This window comes from Lonchura striata, chromosome 1 (genome assembly GCF_050655825.1).
Source record: "Lonchura striata isolate lonStrDom1 chromosome 1, ASM5065582v1, whole genome shotgun sequence".
Lineage (NCBI taxonomy): Eukaryota > Metazoa > Chordata > Aves > Passeriformes > Estrildidae > Lonchura > Lonchura striata.
The window spans coordinates 102340078-102362281 of NC_140703.1; the positions used below are offsets into that span (position 1 = coordinate 102340078).

Here is a 22204-nt window from a genome sequence, read left to right on the forward strand (position 1 = left end):
TCTTAGTTGTTTTCCTTCTACTAAGTATTTGTATCTCAGGCTTGCCTTCTCAAAGGTGCTGCCTCTTCTCCTGTGTAAACACCACCTTCCCTCCTTTCTTCCTGTGCATGCTGATACAGAGGTCAAATCTGGTATTACTGCCTTGGATCTTCCCAGTCTTGCTGAGTTCCTTACAAAAACTGGTCAGATTTGCAAGCTTTTGCTAGAGGGAAATTTGGTCGCAGTTAATAGCTGGGGATTTTGGCTTTTTCATTTTTTTTTAATCAAGTGCTAAGTCTCTCCTGCTAATGCAGATGCAAACGTGTACACGCGTTTGAGCTGTACTTGTCTAGTGAAGGGTAAGAGTGAGGGGAGAACCTCTTCCACCAGCTGCATTCTGAGCCCTTCAGGCAAGTGTGTTTGATGTAGTCAGAGATACTTGGTTTTAGGCCTTCAGAAAGTCACTCCTCACAGATACTTTTTGTTCCTTTATTGTCTGGCTTTGTTTCATTGGGGGTTAAGTTTTACATTTAAATTTTGATAATTTCACCTTTTTCTTCTTGTTTAGCTATTTCTTCTTGAAGGAAGGTTGTATTTCCTTCTAACAGCCTAACTCAGCCTCATCTGTGTTAGCTTTTACAGACCTTACTGACTGGCACCCATCAAGCCTGAACTTTTAAGTAATTTAAGAATACTGTGGTATCCATGAAGACTTTAATTTCCTTTAAAACTGTTTGTTATCTTTTAGCTTTGGGGTTGCATGTTGTTTTGGACTTCTTGTTTGAACTCGGATCTGGGCTGCACTTGTTTTATGGTCTGGGACACTTGAAGCAGGCCTTTGTGTATTTCCAGACTATGCCAAGAACACTGCTTTTACAGCTCTCCTTCCAGAAAATAACCTCTTAGAGCCTTTACAAGTTTAAATACCCTGCTATATCTCACGATATTTCAAGCTGAGGAAATGAATTTAAGTCACTCATTTTTAAAATTAATCTGAATACAGCCATATGAGAAGTATCCATATTGATGTAGTTCACTATCACTTCCACCAGATTTAAATCCTGGTGTTAAGCATCAAAGTATCTACCTCAGTTCTGCCAAGTCCATGATGATACTGTATTTAATCCATGTAATTTGTTGGTGTCGTCTGGTTGGTTTCTACCCTTTATGCCTATATTCATACAAAACTATTTGATCTTGGTCATGCTGCCTGTTTTATAAATCCTTTTCATCAAAGCTTTTGCTGGGTTTGTGCATCTGCTGTTTCCTGCTGGGTGGTTACTGAGTCTTCCTAACCCTTTTCTCCCAAATATGGATTTTATGCACTGTTGATATTTTAAAAGAGCAACCCATTGCCTTTTAAAGGGGAAGAATAGTTGAACTCTCAAAATATTCTATTATATGGATAACAGATGTTTGATTCTGCTTGAACTGGGGGAAGCTTTGAGTTTGAAATTCAGAAGACAGAAGCTGATGTTGGAAGAATTATCAAGAATCTACACCACCAAACATCTCAGTGGCCAAAAAGCAGCAGGTCAAACTGGGTGTTTCACTTAAATACTTGTTCCCTGTAGAGAGTTTACACAGCTTTCTTCAGCTGTTTCAGTGCTGAAGTGAAGAGGCATTGCTTACACATGGAAGACAATAAAGTATAGTATGGCTGTGGCTATGTAGCAAAAGTTACCTGCTATTACACAGTTAATGTTCTCAAGGGTCTTGCATTTTACAATAAAAGCAAATAGAATTCATCATACACAGTAAAGGAAAATCCTGAACTTGCTTTTTGCTACACTGAAGCAAAATGCAGAAAATTCTCAGGTTTGTTGTTGTATAGGTTATCAGTCTTCCAAAATATTTCAGTATCAGTTACATTTAATGCCTTGCAGCTCCTCACATATATTTCTGTCAAGTTTATCTTCAGAGGAGTTGATGATGCAAACCATCCCATTCTTAGGGAAGAGTGGGAGCAAAAATTTGTGATGCACAATAATAGTGGCCCTTGGCTTTATTAGCAGTTAAAGAGCACTCTGCCACAGGGCTGCTGTTCTCCAGAAGTACTGGTGTGATCTGACAAGAGTCTGGCTGAAGATTGTTATCATTCAACTTCCAGAAAACATGTCTTGAAATAAAACAGCTGGTTTAAAATACAGTTTATAGTTTCACTGTCATTTGTGCTGTATTTCAATACAAAGGCAAAAGAATTTAGATTTCTTTAGTGTCAGCTGAAAACCTTGGAGAGAAAAAATACTGTAAAATTACCTCAAATACATACTGGTGTTCAGGAGGTCACTGTAAACTGATAGTTTGTACTTTAGATTGCCTTATATAGTTTTTGTAATACCCGGTGTTCTGGACACAGCCAATACAAAAAAAAGGTAAGTCTCAAAACTGTACACAGTTCCCTTGACAAGAAAGGCCAGTGGATGGTGCTTCCTTTTCCCAGCACATATGAATCTGCAGGAATAACACACTGAACTAAGTACACTCCTTAAGTACAGCTAAAGAAACTCTTGTCTAATGCAATAAATAAGTATCTTGCTGGAGCCATTGTTCAGGTTGACTGTTCTATTACTTCTATTTTTTTTTTAACTTGAACTTTCATTATATTTATTAGTACCAAACAGCAGTGCATAAGCAGCTACCTCGTTCCTGTGGGAGGCAACAGCTTTTAAAATCAAAATCGTATGGCATTCAGCTAAATACAATTCAATATGATGATCTTCCAACATTTCAGAAGCATGCTACTCGGCATTAAAAAAATAGTTTAAAAACTACTTGCAAATTAAAAACTATATCGGTCCCAGCACTGCATTGTCTGTAACAAAACACTTTTAGCTATTAAGATGTAGACTTTCCTAACTCAATACTGGCTCTAGGCCTGGGCTTAGAGCTGCCTAAAAAAGATTGGTGTGAGATTGCTGCTGCTGAAGGAAGCTGTGTAAATGCATGTTTGGAGAGGGACAATTCAGACATGGGGAAAAGCAATGCAGAGGTTGGATTTACTGCTGTACTTAGAAATGTAGGTATAGTTAATGAAATTATGTTCTTATTTTGTTCCCTTGTTAATTACCCCATCCTTTCAGCTGTAAGACAGCAGGCACTGACTGCTTCTCTAGTCCCCAGGTGGCTGCTCCTCTGTGCTCTAGAGGGAAGTAGGGCTTTGTGGGACATTCAAGGTACCTCCAGTCAGTGATCCCTGCAGATCTGAGCTCTTAGCGTTTCAGTAAAGAAAATCGAGAAGTGGCAAATGTTTTCACAGTTGGTGTCAAAGAGGAGCTTTTCACAAGTGAATGGAGTGATAATGAGTAATGAGTTTAAACCCCAAAAGGTAGATTTATATTAGATATTAGGAAGAAAAAGGTAGATTTAGATTAGATATTGGGAAGAAATTCTTTACTGTGAGGGTAGTGAGGTACTGTAACAGGTTGCCCAGAGAAGGTGTGGATGCCTTATCTTGCAGCCTCGTCTGTGGAAGTGTTCAGGGACAGCTTGGATGGGGCTTGGAGCAACCTGGTCTAGTGGAAAGTGTCCCTGTGCATGGCAGAGGGCTTGGCAAACCAAACCCATATTTAGAGAATGCATTAATTTCCATTTCCTGTGCATGGCATTTTAGTGTTTGTACACCCAGAACACCAGCAGGACCAAAGCACAGTCAATAAAGCAGTGGTTTGACCCTTCATGCTGTTCAGCACATCCTGTCCATTTGTCACCTGCCTGCTGAACTCCAACAGCATCTCAGCCTTCCAGAGGATTATTCAAGCTTTTTTGCACCTACCTGCATCACTTTAATAGGAACCATTTTTGAAATAGGTGTGAGGAGCCAAGCCCATGCTTGGTGACCCAGTAACTACAAAGCAGGGGGTGCCCTGGTAACAGCAGGCAGGGAATTAAGAAAAAGTAGCATAATAAAAGCAAGAATAGCAGTGTAGTTCTCCCTCTCCCATTCAGTTAGTGAGGCAGTAAAAAGACTGGAGTGAACAGCCCCAAGCGTATTTCACACACAAAGCTGGAATCACCAATTCTAGAGATGAGCTGTGTTCTACATGTTGGTGCCAAGCAGCCAGGAGGTCTCCTTGAAGTGAGCACTGAAGAGGACCAGCAGCAGGGAGGGGTCATGTCACAGAGCACTGCTCTATCTGTACCAAGAGGAGCCACCACCATGCTCTCAGGGAAGTAGATCTGTTTTTCCAGAAAGCTGGACCATTTACATCTTCATTTCCTGCTTTTAAAGAGCTGTGTGTGTCAGAATGATTGCCAAAAGAATGTAGGGCCTGACCATAAACCACGTCCGAATTCAGTTTTTAATGCTTATCATGTGCTGTCACTTGCACTTCCCCAGCAGGGTGGGGGAGAGAACAGGAAGAAAATCTCCTGGGTACAGCTGGAGGAGTTTCAGAAGTGGGTGAGGGGGAATTTAACCACTTGCTTGCTCCCTGACACAGGTCAGTACCCTGACACCATCCAAGCAATGGTCACCACGAAAGGTTCCCCTCACCTTCCTCCACCCATTTTATTGCTGAGCATGGCCTACAGCAAGGAATATCCCTTTGGCCAGTTGGGATCAGCTGTCCCAGCTGTGTCTCCTCCCCAGCTCATGCCCCATCCCCCCACAGCCTGCAAGCACTGCCCAGCAAATGCCAAAGCACAGCTGCCTTACCAGCACCGCTGCAGCCATAAATCCTCACCACAGGCCCCAGCACCACATCGCTGCTCGATGGACAAGCACTCCTTCCCAGCCAGAGCCAGCACAGGCAGCTTCACTTACTTACACAGCTTGAGCCCAGTGGCCTGCTAACTTCTTACAGTTCCAGTGGAGAGGGGAGCAAGGTATCACATTCTCAGTATCAGTCACTGCTGTCATCTTCTTTTTTTTTTCAGCTTGAGCAGAAAGATCAGGACAGCCAGCAATTAATTTAATTATGGTCTTAAGTAGCTAAGAACTATAAACTCCACTTAGATTTGCCTGACAGCTCCCAACATAATCACCTGTCTGTAGGTCCATGATAATTATGAAGAAATTTTGCTTCTGTACAGGCAAAATTCTTGAGCTTTTCAGTAAATCCAAGGTTTAGAAGCAAACTGTGTTTGTCTATTATTTGTTCAGACACTGATGTATCTTAGGCAGCTATTTAATTGCCTCAAATAAAAAACACAGGTGACACCAATTCACTGAGAGTGCACTGGCATCCTGGTACTTAAGAAAATTATAAAGGGCAGTGCTTTTACCACCACCCAAACACCCCCACAACACACTAACACATAAAACCCACCAAAACCAACAAAATCCAGCCACTAATCACTTAAACACAAAGAAGTTATTTTACTCTGCTCAAGCTTTGTACTTGAACTTGACAGGAGATCAACTGGCTGTCCCCCTGGATTCCCTAAACCTCTTCCTTATCCCCATGCCCTTTATGAAGAAATCAAGTTACGTATTCCAGTGGTTTTTTTGCATGAAGACAACTCTCATCTTCCCAGATTTTTAATTCTGGGCTAAGTCATAAACTAAAAAATACGTAACTTTAGCACCAGGCAGCAATTAAAATTCTATTCTATTACAGAATGCAACAAAATATTGAACTTGTGCGAGTGGACATTAAACACACCAAGTACTTTTTTTAATAGATTTTATTTATGCAAAACCAATCCAAAAGTGATGTGTAAAAGTGAAAAGCTCTTTTTATGTATTAATATAAAGGGGTTTCTTAATACAGTTTCTATGTGTGAAGAGTGAGAATTTGACCATTTTATTTACAGGAACACACTAAGTTTATTTAAAAACATAGACATAGGTATTAAGTAATTCTTATTTTCTCTAAAGCTAATTGCTGTACAATATACAGCTCAAAGTGTCTAGAGAACCAAGGGTATCCCATGACACTTGATTATACAAGCTTTTTGCTTAATACAATTAGGAATATTCTTGTTTTGTTGCAATGCTTCTGCCCAGTGATTGGTTTTGGTTTGGTGTTTGATTTTGTGGGTTTTTTTGGGGGTCTTTATTTTATGTATAGAGTAGTCAAATTATATTACTATGCAATTCCCAGTAGTTCCTTAAAGAAGTTACATTCCTTGAGCTTCCAGTTCAGCTGCTGTTATATCTGGTTCTTCATCACTGTAAATGCTTTCTGCCTGAAGACACAGAACATTACAAGTGATACACACTATTGTTTTTAAACAATCTTCTACACTTTGTATAGAAAAAACCCTCAGTAACACCAAGGTGGCACAGCCATCATTCCCTCCTTGAAGTGATTTTCTCCCTGCTCTTAAAGGGCTGCCAAATTTAGAAATGTATACACATTAGCTACATTTTCACAGCTGCCTTCATGCATTGCTCCATTTCAACAGCAAAAGCAGTAGCCACTTAACCATTAGCCCTGTTATGAACATTTTATTTGGAATTATTTTGACTTCAGTATAAACACACAGAACAAGAGCAGGTACTAAAAAAAGCATGTGACACACATTTAAGCCTGTTAAGAGTTTTTTAACTCAATTTATTCCCAAATTACTTTATGCCACATTTCTAAGACAGCTGATCTATTTCCTGTAATGTAAAGTAATATGAACAGGAGATTTAAAAGGCATTCCTGCTTTACAGCCAACATATGGGGCAGTGGGGGGCAAGAGTAAGTCTTGGCTAATACTGGATATAAGTTTGCACTGCTTTGTTAAGAATAAATCTTAATGTTAATTAGTACCAACCTAGAACTTGGAATCAAGAATTAACTAGCAGTTGCTTTTATTCAAGTGGTTTTTATCTTGGTTTTCTTTTTAAAGTCTTGAACTTTTTGATTAGATCAAGAAGTATGTGGCACAGACAACTTTCAGTCCTTGAAGGCACAAGCTAGACTTAAGAAGAACAAGCCTTTTCAGTTTCATTTATAGAACAAGCTTCAGAGTAACTCAAGAGCTGTTGTGACACTCACCATCTGCCATATCTGCATTATGTTGTCCTCTGATACAGAACAGATTACCCAAGGCTCATTAGGATTCCAGCTGAAGTCTGAAATTTTGGCAGTGTGTCCTCCATGAATAAACTGTTAAAGAAACCCCACAAGCTCCAGTAAGCCACTTCAACTCTAGATAAATCTGTTTAAACCCAGGATTCTTAAGTTAAATTAATCATGCTAACAACTACCCAAAGAAAAACCTGCTACTAGAGATTCACAACAGACATAAGGAAGGTGTGTTCAAGTGCTTCCATTTGCTACTTATGCACAAATGCAGTTGCTGGGACAGCATTTGAGATAACAGTTCCTATTATTACAGCAACAACTGACATCCTCAAAATGGTCTCTCTTCACACAGGGCTGGTCTGTGAAATCCAGCCATATTTCATTCTGATTGTCTCCAAGAGTACTTACAGAGTCACACAAGAAATGGGGAAACCTTCAGAAATGAAGAGAGGAAGTCTACAGCAAATTAAAGCAATGGACTGGAAACCAGGGAGGTGAAAAGATTTATGAACAGCTGCAGTTTTAGCAGCACAGTGACAAAACCTCTCCCTGCCACACAGCATGTCAGCAGACTGAAACCTGAACAAAAGGGTACCAGCAGCTCAGGAGGTCCATCTTCTGCATCCTCTGCAGACTGCTCTTCTCCAATTTTACTGCAAGAAAATAGTTCATACTTTTCATTAAAATGACAGTTGCATTCTCTGTCAGCTTAACTGAACAGTTCCTGGCCTTTGTTACCCACATTTGCAATTCGTATTTCTCACTGTGAAATATAAGCACTAGGTATAAAACATCAATTGTCTGGCACTGCCATTACTGAAATGGAATCTTAACTTGTGAAGTACATGGAGGCAAAAATTACTTACTGATGTGACACCTAAAGATTTTTAGCTTTTTTCATATTTGTAGCTTTGTAGATTTTAAACATATAGTTGTATGATTTCTAGTGTTTTTCCTGCCCTCACATTTTAGAATAATTGGCCACACCTTTCTAACACATTCCTGAAATTCCTTTTAGTCTCATTCTTAAGAACAAAATTTCTGACAAAGACATCTTATTTTTCACCAGAAGCTGAGAGACATAACAAGAAATAGGGAAAGAAACTCCTGGACCAACTCCAAAGGGGCAGACGCAAGGATGTTTTACTGGGCCAATTGATCTCCTATTGGATGTACCTGCTACATAAACTAATTTATCAATCTTTTAAAAACTGCAGAAGTCCTTTGTCACACATACGCATATAGCCATATTTGTGCACCTGAAAGCTTTCATTAGAGCTTTTTATCCTACCACTTTAACACTGTTGCAAGTTTTGTCTTTTGTATCTAGGCAACAAGTGGACAACAGAAAACAATGCTATTAGCAAGAAATCCTGATGGAGAAGTAACTTTAGATGTACTGTGCTGTTTTTATTAATAATACCCAAAAGACCAGGCCTGAGGTAAGGAAGGAAAGCTAGAGAACAGCACAAATCAAACCTGCCAAATAATGCAGGCCTCTTTTTAACCATCTGTTCACATACACTAACAGGAAGGAATTGTTCCTCACCTTAGATCCCATATGTTAAGGCGCCGATCACTACCACTTGAAGCAAGAATGGTTTCGTTATGAGGAGACCAGTAAACCTATTGAAAGGAAACAACTTCAGTGGAGCAGTTACTGATTTCTAAAGCATATCCTGAATAACCAGCACCCTGGCCATTAATTTGATACTCTGTAAATCAGTTTCTTCCAGCACAGAGGATATCCAGTAGCTCAAACAAATTGCTTGAGGTATCTCATACTGAACAGACATTATTTCACTATTACAGATTTATCATATTTCATGAAATTTGTCTAAAAATCACTGTTACTTGCACCTAATTAAATAGGCAAAGTTCACAAAATTAGGTTTGAATCCAAATCCTCTCTACAGCACATTATTTTAGAGAAACCTTCTACTTAAGGTACTTGTGACACCCATTATCTTTTTAGCAGTAAGTTGTTGTCTACTTGCTTCAAAGTCAAGTAGGGAAAGGCAGAAATAAACTACACAGTACAGATTGTAATTGTCAAACAACACAGTGAATTTTGGTTCAACAGACTTATTTGCATTGCAAGAAGATAAATCTACATGCTCTTGTCCAAGTCAGTACCCTTGGGTTTTTTCTACAGCTTGTAAATAGTTTACCCACCTGAAAAATCTCATCCTTATGAGACTCAAAAGAATGGAGTTTCAGCTTTAAGTTTCGAAGATCCCACAGAGCCACCGTCTGGGAGATGCAAGCAACAAGAAATTGGTTTTACTATAAAGGCTTTCATCTGCACTACACAGGAATGTAAAGTATACACACGTGAAAACCTTGTCAGCAGAGCCAGTTGCCAGAATGAACTCGCTGTAAGGATTGAAGGACAGACAGTTGACCTCGGCTGTGTGAGCATCCACTGAGTGACTCGGCTTGGATGTGGTGTTAGATCTTGTGTCCCAGCTGTGGCAGTGGAGGGTTTGGGGAAGGGTTGGGGGCAGGGAGGAAAGAGGGAAAGCAAACAAACTTAAGTTTTTATAGGAAGTTCTTTTTCACTACAGCTTTTATTATTAAACTCAACTCTGAAGTTACTGCTTTCATTCCAAAACCTTCAGTATTTTGTGTCTGTTGTACATAAACAGCATGCACTATGAAGCTGACATACATATCAGTTACATCTTATTTTCAAGTGATGTGAACACATTAAATGGAATGTAAATTTCAGTGAATCTGCACCATCACTGTAGCTGATTGCCATAAAGAGCTACATGAAATCACTCCAAAATTCAGACCTTTTTTTAATCCCAACTGCTGTAGATTAGGTCCAGTGGCAGTGATACTATTTTGGTTTTACTTTTTTTTCTTTTATATATTCTCTGTATTTTTTACACATATATTTGTAGCTTATTGTATTAGTGATTAGTTTTCCATGCCCTTTCCCTAGGCAGAAAGACAAAACATATTCCAAGGGCCCCTGTCCTATCTTGGTTCTCCCTGGCTACCAAGGTTGAAAACAGCTCATAGAGACATATTTTCATAAACAAAGTACAGCCAGTACCAAGGGAGGTGCTCCAGAGAAAAGGTTTGACCTGGAGGGTAATTGCATCAGCACTTGTCCTCCTAATTAGTGCTTTTTTAGTAAATTAGTGTAATTGACAAACTTATAAAACTGTATGCACCCCCATGGGGGATGGGCTTTTGTGGACATTCTTCCATAATTGCCCTGGAGGCCTCCAATAAAGATCCACTTTTATATTACCTACCATACTAAGATTATCTCAAAAGTGTGTTTTGTTTTATTTCTAGGTTGAAAAAAGGCATCATCAGGACACAGCAGGCCCTACCCAAAAATCTCTAACTCACATCATAAGCTTCTGATCATCTGCCACAGATCCAAACAGAGACTCATGGAGCAGGTGCCATGCCACGTCTTCCACTACTGCAGAGTGCCCAGTAAAGATGGCTTTTGCATCGACAATCTTGCCCTCTTTGGGTCCAGCATTTACATCCCATAAACACACCGTCTGTAAATAAGCCACATTCTATTGAAATGCAGACTCTGATTGTAGCATCTTTCAAATAAATAATCAATCACACTCTACATATAAAGAGACAACACGCTTGAAGCAGTTCTTTGCTTTTGAAAAAGAACACTTACTATGCCATAAATGAGAGCTAAGTTATCAATCAGTCTTCTGCAAGTTCAAGTCTCAAGGATTATTTAGAAGGTCACAAAAGCAATTTACACTTTTGAAGTTCACAAATAAATTTACAAGCTATTAATTATTGATCTTTGAGAGTCTTACTAATTTATGGTCTTGACCCAATCCAGTTTAAAGGGTTTTTTCCAAGAGACAACTATAAAAACATTCTGCTTACATCAAGAACCTTAAAAAGAACTTGTGGTTAATGACAGCTTAAAGACAACTGAGAGGCTTTAGAAATGTAATTATAATATCTGAGAGCTTTGCACCAGGACAGATTTTCTTAAATTTTCTACTACAGCATAAATTAGGAGTTGGGCTTTTTTTACAGGGGTAAAGATGTGGTTTTTACATGATCATCTGATGCACTGAGAAGATGCCCACTCAAATTTGAGTTCCATGATAAGCCATAGCCTTCCTTCTGGTGTCCTCTTAATCTAAGGTCAGGATTACACTCCCCACTTGGGTCTGAAAGACAGAAAATTCCTTTCATTTAGCATGCCCTTGCACATCAATCCACAGAAGCATCATTATCACCAGAGAACTTTGTTTCTGTTGAAATAATTATATTTCATACATGAACCTCTCCAGAGAGTGCTGCTTCTACCAAGGTTCATTGATGAAAGTGAGGACAACCAGGAAGTTAGAAGTCACTGAAGATATGGGCTTTCTCCTTTAGGTCCCAGAGCCCAGCAACTCTCTCCCAGTCACAGTTAAACACGAGTTTACCCCTCTTTGGCAAAAGGCACTTTTCTTAGCTCCAAGGAGTCTGACCCACCTGGTTTTGAAGGATGTTTAGTGTAGTCAAACACCAGCACATCAGCAGAGGGTGTTTTTGTTGCAATGATGCAGGGATTCTGTGGCATGTAACGGGCACGGTTCACTTCACCCTCATGGTTAATTTTAATCTCCATCTCAATTTTGCCAGTCACAGATCCGAAGCCACCATATTCTACAGTTGTCAGAAAAATGTCAGTTTATCCCATCCATTATTTTAAGACTACTGAAACAGCATTCCACAGCATCTTCCCTACTCTAAGAAACAGTGGTAGCACCTTATTAAACACAAGCAAAGACTAGGAAAGACTCACACCATGTAACACAATAGCTTTAACACTTCTGATATTTAGAATCTTCTTTCAGAGCTTTAGTTTTAACTTAAGGTAGATGTGTACCAGTTTTTACCACAACTGAGAGCTGGTAGAAATTCTAGTAGGAATTGCATATGAATGTTAACTAAGCTCTTCTGAAACAAAAAGTTTCTTATTTTTAGTTGTCTAGAATTAGTGTGGACTGGTATTTGTCCACTTTTGTATTTCACATAAACTTAGAATATCATTATTAGAACAATTGAAAGCAGTAATGATACTGCTCAAACAGAACCTAAGAATGCTGCATACCCACCTCCTTTCTCACTGTCAGACTTCAAAGCATCAAACTGATCATTGTTGGGAATCTGGACTCTGGCAACAACCAGGTGGTTCTGCTCATCAGAAGTGTGTGTTCCCAAAATCAGCCAGTGCAGAGCATAATCCTTTCCTTCTGGCCTGTTTAGAATAATAAATGTTGGAATAAAATTATGTGCTCAGTTCCAGAAGTTCTGTAGCTTGCATCAATAACTCTAAAGATGCAAACCTCTTCAGGGAGCTAGAAAAGAGACACTCCCCAAGAGATCCTCCCCTCTGCTGCAAAGACTTGTGTATTAAAGCAAACTGGACTCTGCCATGAGCAAACCAAAGACACAACCAGCAAGGCTCGAGTGACAATACAAGGCATTAACATTGCCACTGTGACTTGAAAGGCACAGTTAAGAGTCTGCACAGCAGTTAAAGGAGACACCAAGACCTACTTTGGTCTAATTTCCCTGGAGTCTCAGAGTATTGATTTAGGAAACAATCAATACTCCTTTCCATAAAACATAAATCCTGAAGAGACAAGTGACAACCTACTTTAGTTACTTCTATTAGGAGCTTTAACCAGCTATCTGAACTAGAACCAAATTTCTCTACTGGTGGTTGAATGCAACATTTAGTTAAAAGTGAACAGCTGGATGGATGGTGCCATTTATCTCTGAAAGGACAAATCTGAGCAGTAAAAACCAAGCAACCTCTGCATTCTTGAATGCAACAAACTAATTATGTTTCCCAAATCCAAACAACCCAGAATAATTTTGGTAATCATAAACTACCACAGGTATTACTACACCACTTCTAAATGTAGAGGGGAGGGAAAAAATACCAAACCACACAAGAAACACAATGCACATGCACTTACTTGCATCAGGAACAGGTGTCCCATCATGTCAGATGCCATACAAAGAGGCAGTCCTTGCCTTAAATTGCTTACATATTTTGACAGTGGATAATTGGAAATACCAGGTTTTAAACTGAATATTAAGCCAATCTGCAAAATACGAGGCAAGCAGAAGTGTTCCTCATAAGGGCTCCACACCCTCAAATCCCCACTGCATTTTCTCCACGCCATGACTATTTGGCTCATATCTCTCAACATCATCCCCAAACACTTTGGTACACCAAATGAAGTGATCACCTAACCAACATGTAAAACATCCCATATGTGAAGTGGAACTTTACAGAACAAAGAGACCATCTTCTGATAACTGCATTAAGCTTACACACAAGGTATTTTTAAATCAACCTAATTCCACATTACACCAGTCCTTGTCCACCACCTCAGTGGAACCCTGAGTTGTTACTGCAACAATTTAAGTTCTGTAGCAGTTGGCACATGAACAGATTCTATCCCCAGCTTCATTCTTCTTTAAGAAATGAAACTGAGACTACAATTTTTTCAGGGGTATGTGGAAGAATGGGAAATTTGAACATGTGAATTCAACAATGAACCAAGGACAAAACCAGGATGCAAAGAACAAGTTTTAGCATAGTCTCTTAAGTAAGTCCAGACTTAAAAGATATCAAGCTTATACTGCACTATTAATACTATACCTTGGACAGAACAGTATATATTAGTGCACATGCAGAAAATCAGTCTTTAAGAATGAGCTGATTTAATATATAGATTTCTCGATCATAATTAACACTAGAGGAACACAAGATCTCTTATTTAGAAATAAATTGAGAAAGATTTCTGTGTTCACATCTCACAACACCTTCTGCTAGGCTAATCTAGACTTCGGCAAAATATCAACTTGTAACCTTTTTCCTGCAAGCAAAATAAAGCGCTACGAGATAACAAAGAGAACTGTAACCCAAATTGCTCTCGTCTTGCATGGTTTTTATCCTCAAGGTACTCAGCACACACGGTTGACGGGAAAGGAGCCGAGCGCCTCCCCGGCACCTTCCCGTCTCTCACCTGCTGACATCAGGCAGCCACTGCACCGTGAGGCTGGGCCACTCCAGGGCGTGGGTCATCACCAGGTCGTACAAGAAGGGCGTGTTTTTCTTCCAGATCTTGTACTCCTCGCTGATGACACGCTCCTCCACCGTGTCCTCCAGCACTGCAGGAAGGGAAGGGATGAACTGAGGGTGGAGGGGGCCGGGGCTCTACCGGGGCGGGACAGGAGTGGGGGTCCCGCAGGGCCATCGGGGGCGGCCGGCGGGACGAAAACTGCAGCCGGCCATCCCCGCTGCCACCTCCCGCGGAAGCTGCTCGGGGAGGAATCCCGGAGCGCCCCAGCTCCGCCATCCCCGGGCTCACACACCCCACACCTCACCCGGCCGGGGACAGGGGAGGGAGGGGGCTCCTACCGTCCGTGCTCGCCATGTCGGGCGGGAGGCGGCGCCGGGAGGCAGCGCAGGGGGCAGGAAGAAACGGAGGAGACAGGAAAAGGGGAAAGCAGGGAGGGAGCGCGGGCAGGAGGGAGAACAGGGCGAGGTGCCGCGGGGACGGCCCCCGGCCCCCAAAAGGCTGCCGGGCCAGGCGGGGCCGGGAGAGGCGAGGCGGGGCCGGGAGAGGCGAGGCGGGGCCGGGGAAGGCGGGGCCGGGGAAGGCGAGGCGGGGCCGGGGAAGGCGAGGCGGGGCCGGGGATGGCGAGGCGGGGCCGGGAGAGGTGAGGCGGGGCCGGGAGAGGTGAGGCGGGGCCGGGAGAGGTGAGGCGGGGCCGGGGGAGGCGGGGCCGGGGATGGCGAGGCGGGGCCGGGGAAGGTGAGGCGGGGCCGGGGGAGGCGGGGCCGGGGATGGCGAGGCGGGGCCGGGGAAGGCGAGGCGGGGGAAGGTGAGGCGGGGCCGGGGAAGGTGAGGCGGGGCCGGGGAAGGCGAGGCGGGGCCGGGGAAGGCGAAGCGGGGCCGGGAGAGGCGGGGCCGGGGAAGGCGAGGCGGGGCCGGGGAAGGCGAAGCGGGGCCGGGAGAGGCGGGGCCGGGGAAGGCGAGGCGGGGCCGGGGATGGCGGAGGCGGGGCCGGGGAAGATGAGGCGGGGCCGGGAGAGGCGAGGCGGGGCCGGGGAAGGTGAGGCGGGGCCGGGGAAGGTGAGGCGGGGCCGGGGAAGATGAGGCGGGGCCGGGAGAGGCGAGGCGGGGCCGGGAGAGGCGAGGCGGGGCCGGGGAAGGTGAGGCGGGGCCGGGGAAGGTGAGGCGGGGCCGGGGAAGATGAGGCGGGGCCGGGAGAGGCGAGGCGGGGCCGGGAGAGGCGGGGCCGGGCCGGGGAAGGCGGGGCCGGGGAAGGCGGGGCGGGGCCGGGGAAGGCGGGGCGGGGCCGGGAGAGGCGGGGCCGGGCCGGGAGAGGCGAGGCGGGGCCGGGAGAGGCGAGGCGGGGCCGGGGAAGGCGGGGCGGGGCCGGGGGAGGCGAGGCGGGGCCGGGGAAGGCGAGGCGGGGCCGGGGAAGGCGAGGCGGGGCCGGGGAAGGCGAGGCGGGGCCGGGGAAGGCGAGGCGGGGCCGGGGAAGGCGAGGCGGGGCCGGGGAAGGCGAGGCGGGGCCGGGAGAGGCGGGGCCGGGGAAGGCGAGGCGGGGCCGGGGATGGTGAGGCGGGGCCGGGAGAGGCGGGGCCGGGAGAGGCGAGGCGGGGCCGGGGAAGGCGGGGCCGGGGAAGGCGGGGCCGGGGAAGGCGGGGCCGGGGAAGGCGGGGCCGGGGAAGGCGGGGCCGGGGAAGGCGGGGCCGGGGAAGGCGGGGCCGGGGAAGGCGGGGCCGGGGAAGGCGGAGGCGGCCGCGCTGCGCTGTGGCCGCGAGGTGGGGCTGCAGGTAAAGCAGCGCGCCCCCGGACACCTATTAAGTATGTTTTACCTAATGAGCCCTAAATCACATTGAGAACGTGGATATTGATCCCCCTTCGCAACTAGAAATTATAGAATTATTGAATGGTCGATTGGCTTAGGTTGGAAGGGACCTTAAAGATTAGCTCATTCCAACTACCCTGTTGGGCAGGGATACCTTCCGCTAAACCAGGTAAGTAAATCTGTAAGTAAGAATGGTTACAGTGGCCACAGCTGCATAGTTAGTTTTTTCAGCAATGGTTCTGAATATTGCCCCATTTACTAGAAGAAAGGCATGTTTGAACTATTTTTAATTGCAGTTTTGGCATGGAAGGCACTGAATTGCATTGCTGAACTGTCAGACACACAGGATCAGTTGGTGTTACCAGTGTTTTAAATTCTGTCACTCTCTAATGGGGTCAGTGGTGGTGTCTCATACCCTGGCAAGTGACATGGCTTTGTTTAAGTGGCTATGTACAGATCAAACATATGGCCCTGTCACCATCCAAATCAAACATACAGCCATACCACCCTGCCTGCCCAGCCTTGCTGATCTCTCCTTTCAGCTGTCAGTAAAAGATTGTGTAAGGCCAGTTGGATGGAGCTCTGAGCAACCTGGTCTAGTGGAAGGTGTCTGTGCCCTGGTCAGGGGCATTGTAACTATCCCTTCCAACTCAAACTATTCTATGATTCTATGATTTAATTTCTATGATTCTATGATTTAATTTTACTGCTTTCAATTCAGCTTAAATTAACAGTGCTTGCCTTAACCAGGGTAGATCTTTCTGGCAGCTAATAACACTTTCCAGAAAAACAATGGAAACAGAGGCAGTTAAGAATGAGGTTAGAGTCTCCCAAATGCCCTTAAAGATTCAAAAGAACTTTTTGTCTCCAAATAGCATGTGTTTTCTTGCCATGTTTTAAATTACAGTTCTAAAATGAATCCTTGCATCAGTGTTAAACTCACAGAGATGAATCCTGTATCACTAAGGCTTATATGCCTGGAGTCCCAGAAGGGAAAGAAATCAACTCTGTAGTGGAGCTCACTGTGCTCAGCTATAGATGGTGGGAGGAGAGAGAAGGAAACAGAAAAATAATAACTGGCATTTCAAAGAACACGCTTCATGGACTCAGCCTTCTAGAGTCTGGACACCAGTTTTTCAAACAAGGAATCCAGTTCTGGAAAATGTTTATGTCTAGCAAAGGCAGGAGACTCTGAGGCTCTTAATAAGCAGCCAAAGGTTGCAGCACGGGAATCAGGGAATAAGACTAAGGAATGCAGCCAGCTCCTCCAACTGGAAGCTTTCCCTAATAAACCATTGCTTTTCTGACCAGTGTGTTAAAAAATATAAATCTTTTGGTGAAGTTAAATAAGTATATCTTAATCTTCGCCGTAACCCACACAGATTGGAATTATACCTTTGCATGGCTTACTTGTTTAAAATGAGAATCCTGTTGAATTGCACGGAACCTGTACAGCAGTCAGCTCCATAGGAGTGCACGAGTTAACACAGACACAGAGCCTTCTCCTGCCAGATGTGGCACCAGCTTCCCTTTGGCACTGCTTACTTGATGCTTTGGTGTTTGCTGCCAAGAATGTGTCTACTCCTACGAAGTGCTGAGGCCTTCCTAAAACGTTTTCAGAATGAAGACTGAACCTTTCAGAGCCTGTGTGTTGTTACAGAGAGTTGATCACTTAAACTTCAGATAATGGATAAAGGAAATCTCTGTCAGGCTTCCTGGCTTTAAGTGCCCTCTGTTAGCTCCCCCAGAAGGGTGATTACGTGGCCCCTTGAAAGATGAAGCACGTGTAAGCATTTGGCTGTGATGCTCTTTGTGATTTTGCTGTAAACAGCAGTATTTGTGGCCACAGCTTACCTGGAGTATAATAGGGAAAATGTGAATTGCTTTTGAAATATGATGGATAAAATTGTTCAATTATGTCATGTAGGGCTTGGCTGAACTATAAGTGAAGAATTGCTCCCCAACCCTCCACAATTTTTTGCTGACTCTGTTTAGGATCTGGAAATCAAGTTTGATTGTAATAGGCTCCAGAACTAGTGCTAGCTTTGGTGAAAAAAAACCTGTTATATCTAGATGTCAGAATGGTTGGTAAGTGACCAGCGTAGTTCTCTTCTCCTTGTTAACAATTACACTTGCACACAACCACATTTTTTCTTTATTTAAATCTGTGCACCAAAAATCCTGTTATTAAGTGCTCTTCTCCTGTTGAGATTTATCATGGAAGAGATGATTTATAACACTACATCTATCAAAGACAGCACATCATCGGCTCTTATGTTGGTTATTTGCAATTCATTGGCATGGTCATATCTGTGGCCACACATCTAAAACATATCCTTTGATTCCCACACTTTGTAAGGAAAGCAATTACACAAAGCTGTTGTTCATCATTTGCAGTATGTGTAAAATGCACCATAAATTAGTTCTGAAGTGAAAGAGTGACTTGAATCATAAGCTTTATTTTTATTGAGCTATACTTCTTTCAAACCTAAGCATCAAATATTGCATCTTCATTTCAGTAAAAAACCATCTCCTGCATCCTCAATTGTATGTTCTGCTTCAAATTACAGGCATATTTATGAATAATTATATGCACTTGTTAGTTTTAGCTTAAAGACATTCTGCAAAGAATTAGCTGGCTTGCTGTTGCTTCTGTCTCTTATACATTATGCAGAAGTGATGGATGTTCTTAGCATAACTCAGCAAGTAGGTGTAGGTATTACTGTGAGTGACCATCTCAGTCATAAAATTGTGTAAAGCAAAGCAAGTTTGCACAAAAACTCAAAATTACCTATTGGAAACGTAAAATAGCAGCCTCAATAGTTATTATACTCTAACATGTTTGCTGTCATTGCATAGCCCCAGTAGCCTGTTTGGAATAATGCCTCATTTTCTTAAAACATGTAGATAAGAAAAGCACACTTCATTTTAATTCACTCAGAATTTCTTGAAATGTGACCATGTTTATTTTCCCCACTGGTCATCCAATATTTATTTTTATTTACCCAGCAATTATCATCTCCCCAGTATCAATCACACCTAGCCAATGTCCTGCTGTCACAAAAGATCTTGAGCTATAGCTGTGTCTTGGACATGTTCTCTGGGACATGCAGTTTGGGATTTGCCTAATGACAGCACGTCTCCAATAGTTCACTTCTAAATAGCTGTGATTGTGTTTTATCCTGATGGGCAACATCTGTGTGCTTCACAGCCATGTGCAATTGGCAGCTCTTGCTTTGCATTGAATAAAGTGCATTTATGGGAATGTCAGTACTTAGGAGAAAGCATGACTCACTGGGATTATATCCAGCATTGTAGACAAATATTCCTCTTGCACCTTCTAGGTGGCATTGCTCCCACCACGGGGATGCTGTAGTGGGAACTCATGAGCTGTAGGGTTCGGGTGACTAGCACTGTTTGTCACACTTTCAGCTGACTGCTGTAGCTTGTATTGAATTTCAAGCTGCAAATGAGAGGAAATCTTATAGCAGTCTAGGGATTCTTTCAGTATTCAGGAATATAGAGTGTTTTACCTTTGAAGTGGAATATGTTTTTTCTGTAAGGTACAAACCAAACTTGTTCTCATATAACAAGTACCCCCTTCACTTCCCAACGTAGCGCTGCACTGAGCTAAGACTAATCCAACCTTGCTAAACACTTTTTTTTTGTTGCTTGCATGGACATGGCAATATTCTCTCAACTACTGGGCTTGCTGGGCTGTTTCTGTTCTCTGTGACATTTATTTAGCATTTTCTCTGATTTTTTAAAAAATAATTCCATGTAAAATAGCAGGTAGATTATTTGAGAAATAGATATCAATGTTTATATAACTGGCTTGGTACACTTTTATTAATTTTGCAGAGTACTGAAACTGGTTGAATTACAGAAAAGCAGGGGAATAGCAGTTTTTAACATGTTATCTTATGAAGTAGTGCTGCATTATGTGCTGGTTTGCATGCTTTATATTTCCAATATGTGTTTTCGCTGTATAGTCTGCTGTAGCTCGGCAGCCTCCGGCCTGCACAGGTTATTGCCCATATGTGGAGTTGCAGACCTGTAGGGATATTAAAAGAAATGGCAGAGAATATTTTCCTCAGCAGAAAATACTTTGGCTTTTTGATAGATGTAGCAGATATGCAAATTTTTACAACAACCTATTTTCCTAGAAGTACAATTGCTTAAATTAATGCAAACAGGGAGATTTTCAATAAAATCAAAGGAGAATTCTGACTTCTGAAGATTCCAGCACTTGGCTTGATGGAGTTCCTTGTTGCTTGTTGCCTTGGCCTCCCTCTTTGTGATCTTGGAGGAACTTGGGGAGCACGAATTGGGTAGTTCCAAGTTTGTGTCTGGAATCAGAGGAGACTATAATCCAGACACTGCTGTTTTCAGTTATATGGAAAGGAGTCGAGGCAAACTGCTGTTTCTCAATGATGTGCCGAAGCACAGGAAAGTCTCAGCCTTTCATGCCAAAGAAGGTGAAAGGGAGTTGTTTATTATAATTCATTTCCTCTTCAGCTTCCACTCTAGGGCTTAAAAGCCTCTGCAAGTATTCAGTGAAGAAAAGTGATCTCCGCTCTTGCCTTCTAATCTTCAGGAATGTTTCTCCCCACCTGAGCTGCTTGGCCTTCTTTTTCAGAGACTTCTCTGAGGTCACCATATGGTTTTCTCTCTGTATTTCTTAACTCTTACTCTTTTGAGATTTGAAGCAATTAATAGTGGCATTATCTTCAGGTTTGGAATATCTCAGAGGTAAATCCACTGAGACAGGAGCCATGCCAAGCTGTTTCAGCTCACTCATCCTGTTTTTGTGGTAATGAAGGTTTTTGTTTATGCTGTTTGATTTACTCAGTCATTATGGCAGAACACCCTCACATGTAATCTTTACAAGCTCTAGAGTTCTTGATTTTTATATTGTCTTCTTTCCAAAGGTTTGAAATACCAAGAACTACAGTCCTGCACAGAGTGTGCATTAATGGACAGGTGTCATGTCAGACATCTGTGCAGCCTCTGGATGGGGCCAGAGGAACTATGGATTCACAGCATGGGCATCATGTAAGGGAAAAAGGAACAGGCAGACAGATCTGCTGAGACCAGGCTGGTGCCAGTTTACATTTCTGCAGTCAGTTCTAAAATTGGTCCGTACCCAAGAAATTAAACTTTTCTGTTGTTTCTGCTGGTTGCTCCTGGTGTGACTCAGCTGAAGTGGTATAGCCACACGTTCAGAAACAAGAGAAACAGGGATAGTGGCATGGCCCTATCGTGCCAGTACCTAACACATTCTTATGTTCCTTGTGCACTAGTTCAATGCTGCTAATGCCATTTTGCTAAACATTTCAGAGGATATTTTTATGAACAGTTTAAGCCAGTGTAAGAGCATAAGAATATTAGCTGGTCTCCCCTCTTGCTCACCACTCTTCTGCTCTGCCCAGTGTTAATATTCATGAGGCCAGTGGGGAGCTGAATCAGATCCCGAGGGTAGCTGATTTTTGGGTTTTCTTCAGTTGATTTTCAACCAGATGATCAGGCTGAGCATACTCATTGCATGTCTTCCTGGTTTTAAACCTAGCACTTAAGGGGAGGACATGGCCATGGGCAAGAGTGGGATGGTTCATTCAGGTTCTGGTTTCAGACGAGTTTGCAGCAGTTGTGAGACTGCACCATGGGCCATAGCAAGTCAATAATTGTAGCACTCTGCTGCTGGTTCACTGCCAAGTCTGGAGTGCTCAGTTCTGTGAACCTGCCAGCTAGGAGTATTGTCTCTGTGCTACTCGTCTGTCTTCTGCAGATATAGAACCTGAGAAAGAAGGTGAAAACTCCATTCACATGTTTTCATTTGCTGACAATGGGAGGAAAGCTTTAAAATTCCTACTTAGTTATTGGTATAAGCAGGATATATAATTAGGACTTCAGTGGCAGACAACCCAGCTAAATATGAGTACAGGAACTCACATTGTCATGGGACACCATTGAGACCTTATTTGACATGCATTTAAAATATTCTTCAAAGAGGTTTTTTTAAAGGAAAAGGGTTTAACAAAATTGCTGCTTTACTGAGAGGCAGCACAACTGGATCAAATTAAATAAAACCTGAATTTTAAAAGCATCTTGTGATTTGAGGTACTGCAGAAAGCCTCTTTAAAAGGTATCTGAGACTAAGCAATCCGTCAACCAAGGAAATCCCTAGCACTATGGGCTTTAGAAAAATCTACTCTTTCATATTTGAACTATTACTCCATACAGATGGAAATCTAATGTAAACAGGGCCTAAGCAACTTGGCCAAAGTCAATTAGGAAATCAGAACTGCTGACTGGTAATACTAGCTCAGCCCCATGCCCAGAATGCTAACATATAGCTTTAT

The 22204-nt window shown here is 43.0% G+C and overlaps 1 protein-coding gene across 4 annotated transcripts; it reads right to left on the bottom strand.

The window, feature by feature from the left end:
• Positions 1 to 4713: 4713 nt before the first annotated feature.
• Positions 4714 to 14580, bottom strand: RBBP7 (RB binding protein 7, chromatin remodeling factor). 4 transcript variants are annotated; one of them, XM_085585125.1, is made up of 12 exons: positions 14380 to 14547; positions 13985 to 14129; positions 12056 to 12198; positions 11430 to 11603; positions 11004 to 11119; positions 10311 to 10471; positions 9284 to 9410; positions 9117 to 9194; positions 8491 to 8567; positions 7537 to 7594; positions 6912 to 7022; positions 4714 to 4857 (listed from the first exon to the last, which is right to left on the bottom strand). In XM_085585125.1, exons 1-12 carry the CDS (start codon positions 14393 to 14395, stop codon positions 4837 to 4839), a joined length of 1227 nt encoding a protein of 408 aa, XP_085441251.1. In that variant the 5' UTR covers positions 14396 to 14547; the 3' UTR covers positions 4714 to 4836. The 4 variants fall into 4 exon arrangements, 2 of the variants coding, with proteins under 2 accessions (XP_085441251.1, XP_021388023.1); XR_014956732.1 differs by having other exon boundaries at positions 4742 to 4857; positions 7521 to 7594; XM_021532348.4 differs by lacking the exon at positions 4714 to 4857 and adding an exon at positions 5561 to 6111 and having other exon boundaries at positions 14380 to 14580.
• Between the last annotated feature and the right edge of the window lie 7624 nt (positions 14581 to 22204).

Bases quoted from the DNA above. Each gene is read 5' to 3' on its own strand.
- RBBP7 (XM_021532348.4), bottom strand. The intron at 9,411-10,310 runs GTGAGTTAGAGA...CCACTGCCACAG, and splicing joins GATGATCAGAAGCTTATGAT to CTGGGACACAAGATCTAACA. The intron at 9,195-9,283 runs GTTTTCACGTGT...TGCATCTCCCAG, and splicing joins CAACTGGCTCTGCTGACAAG to ACGGTGGCTCTGTGGGATCT.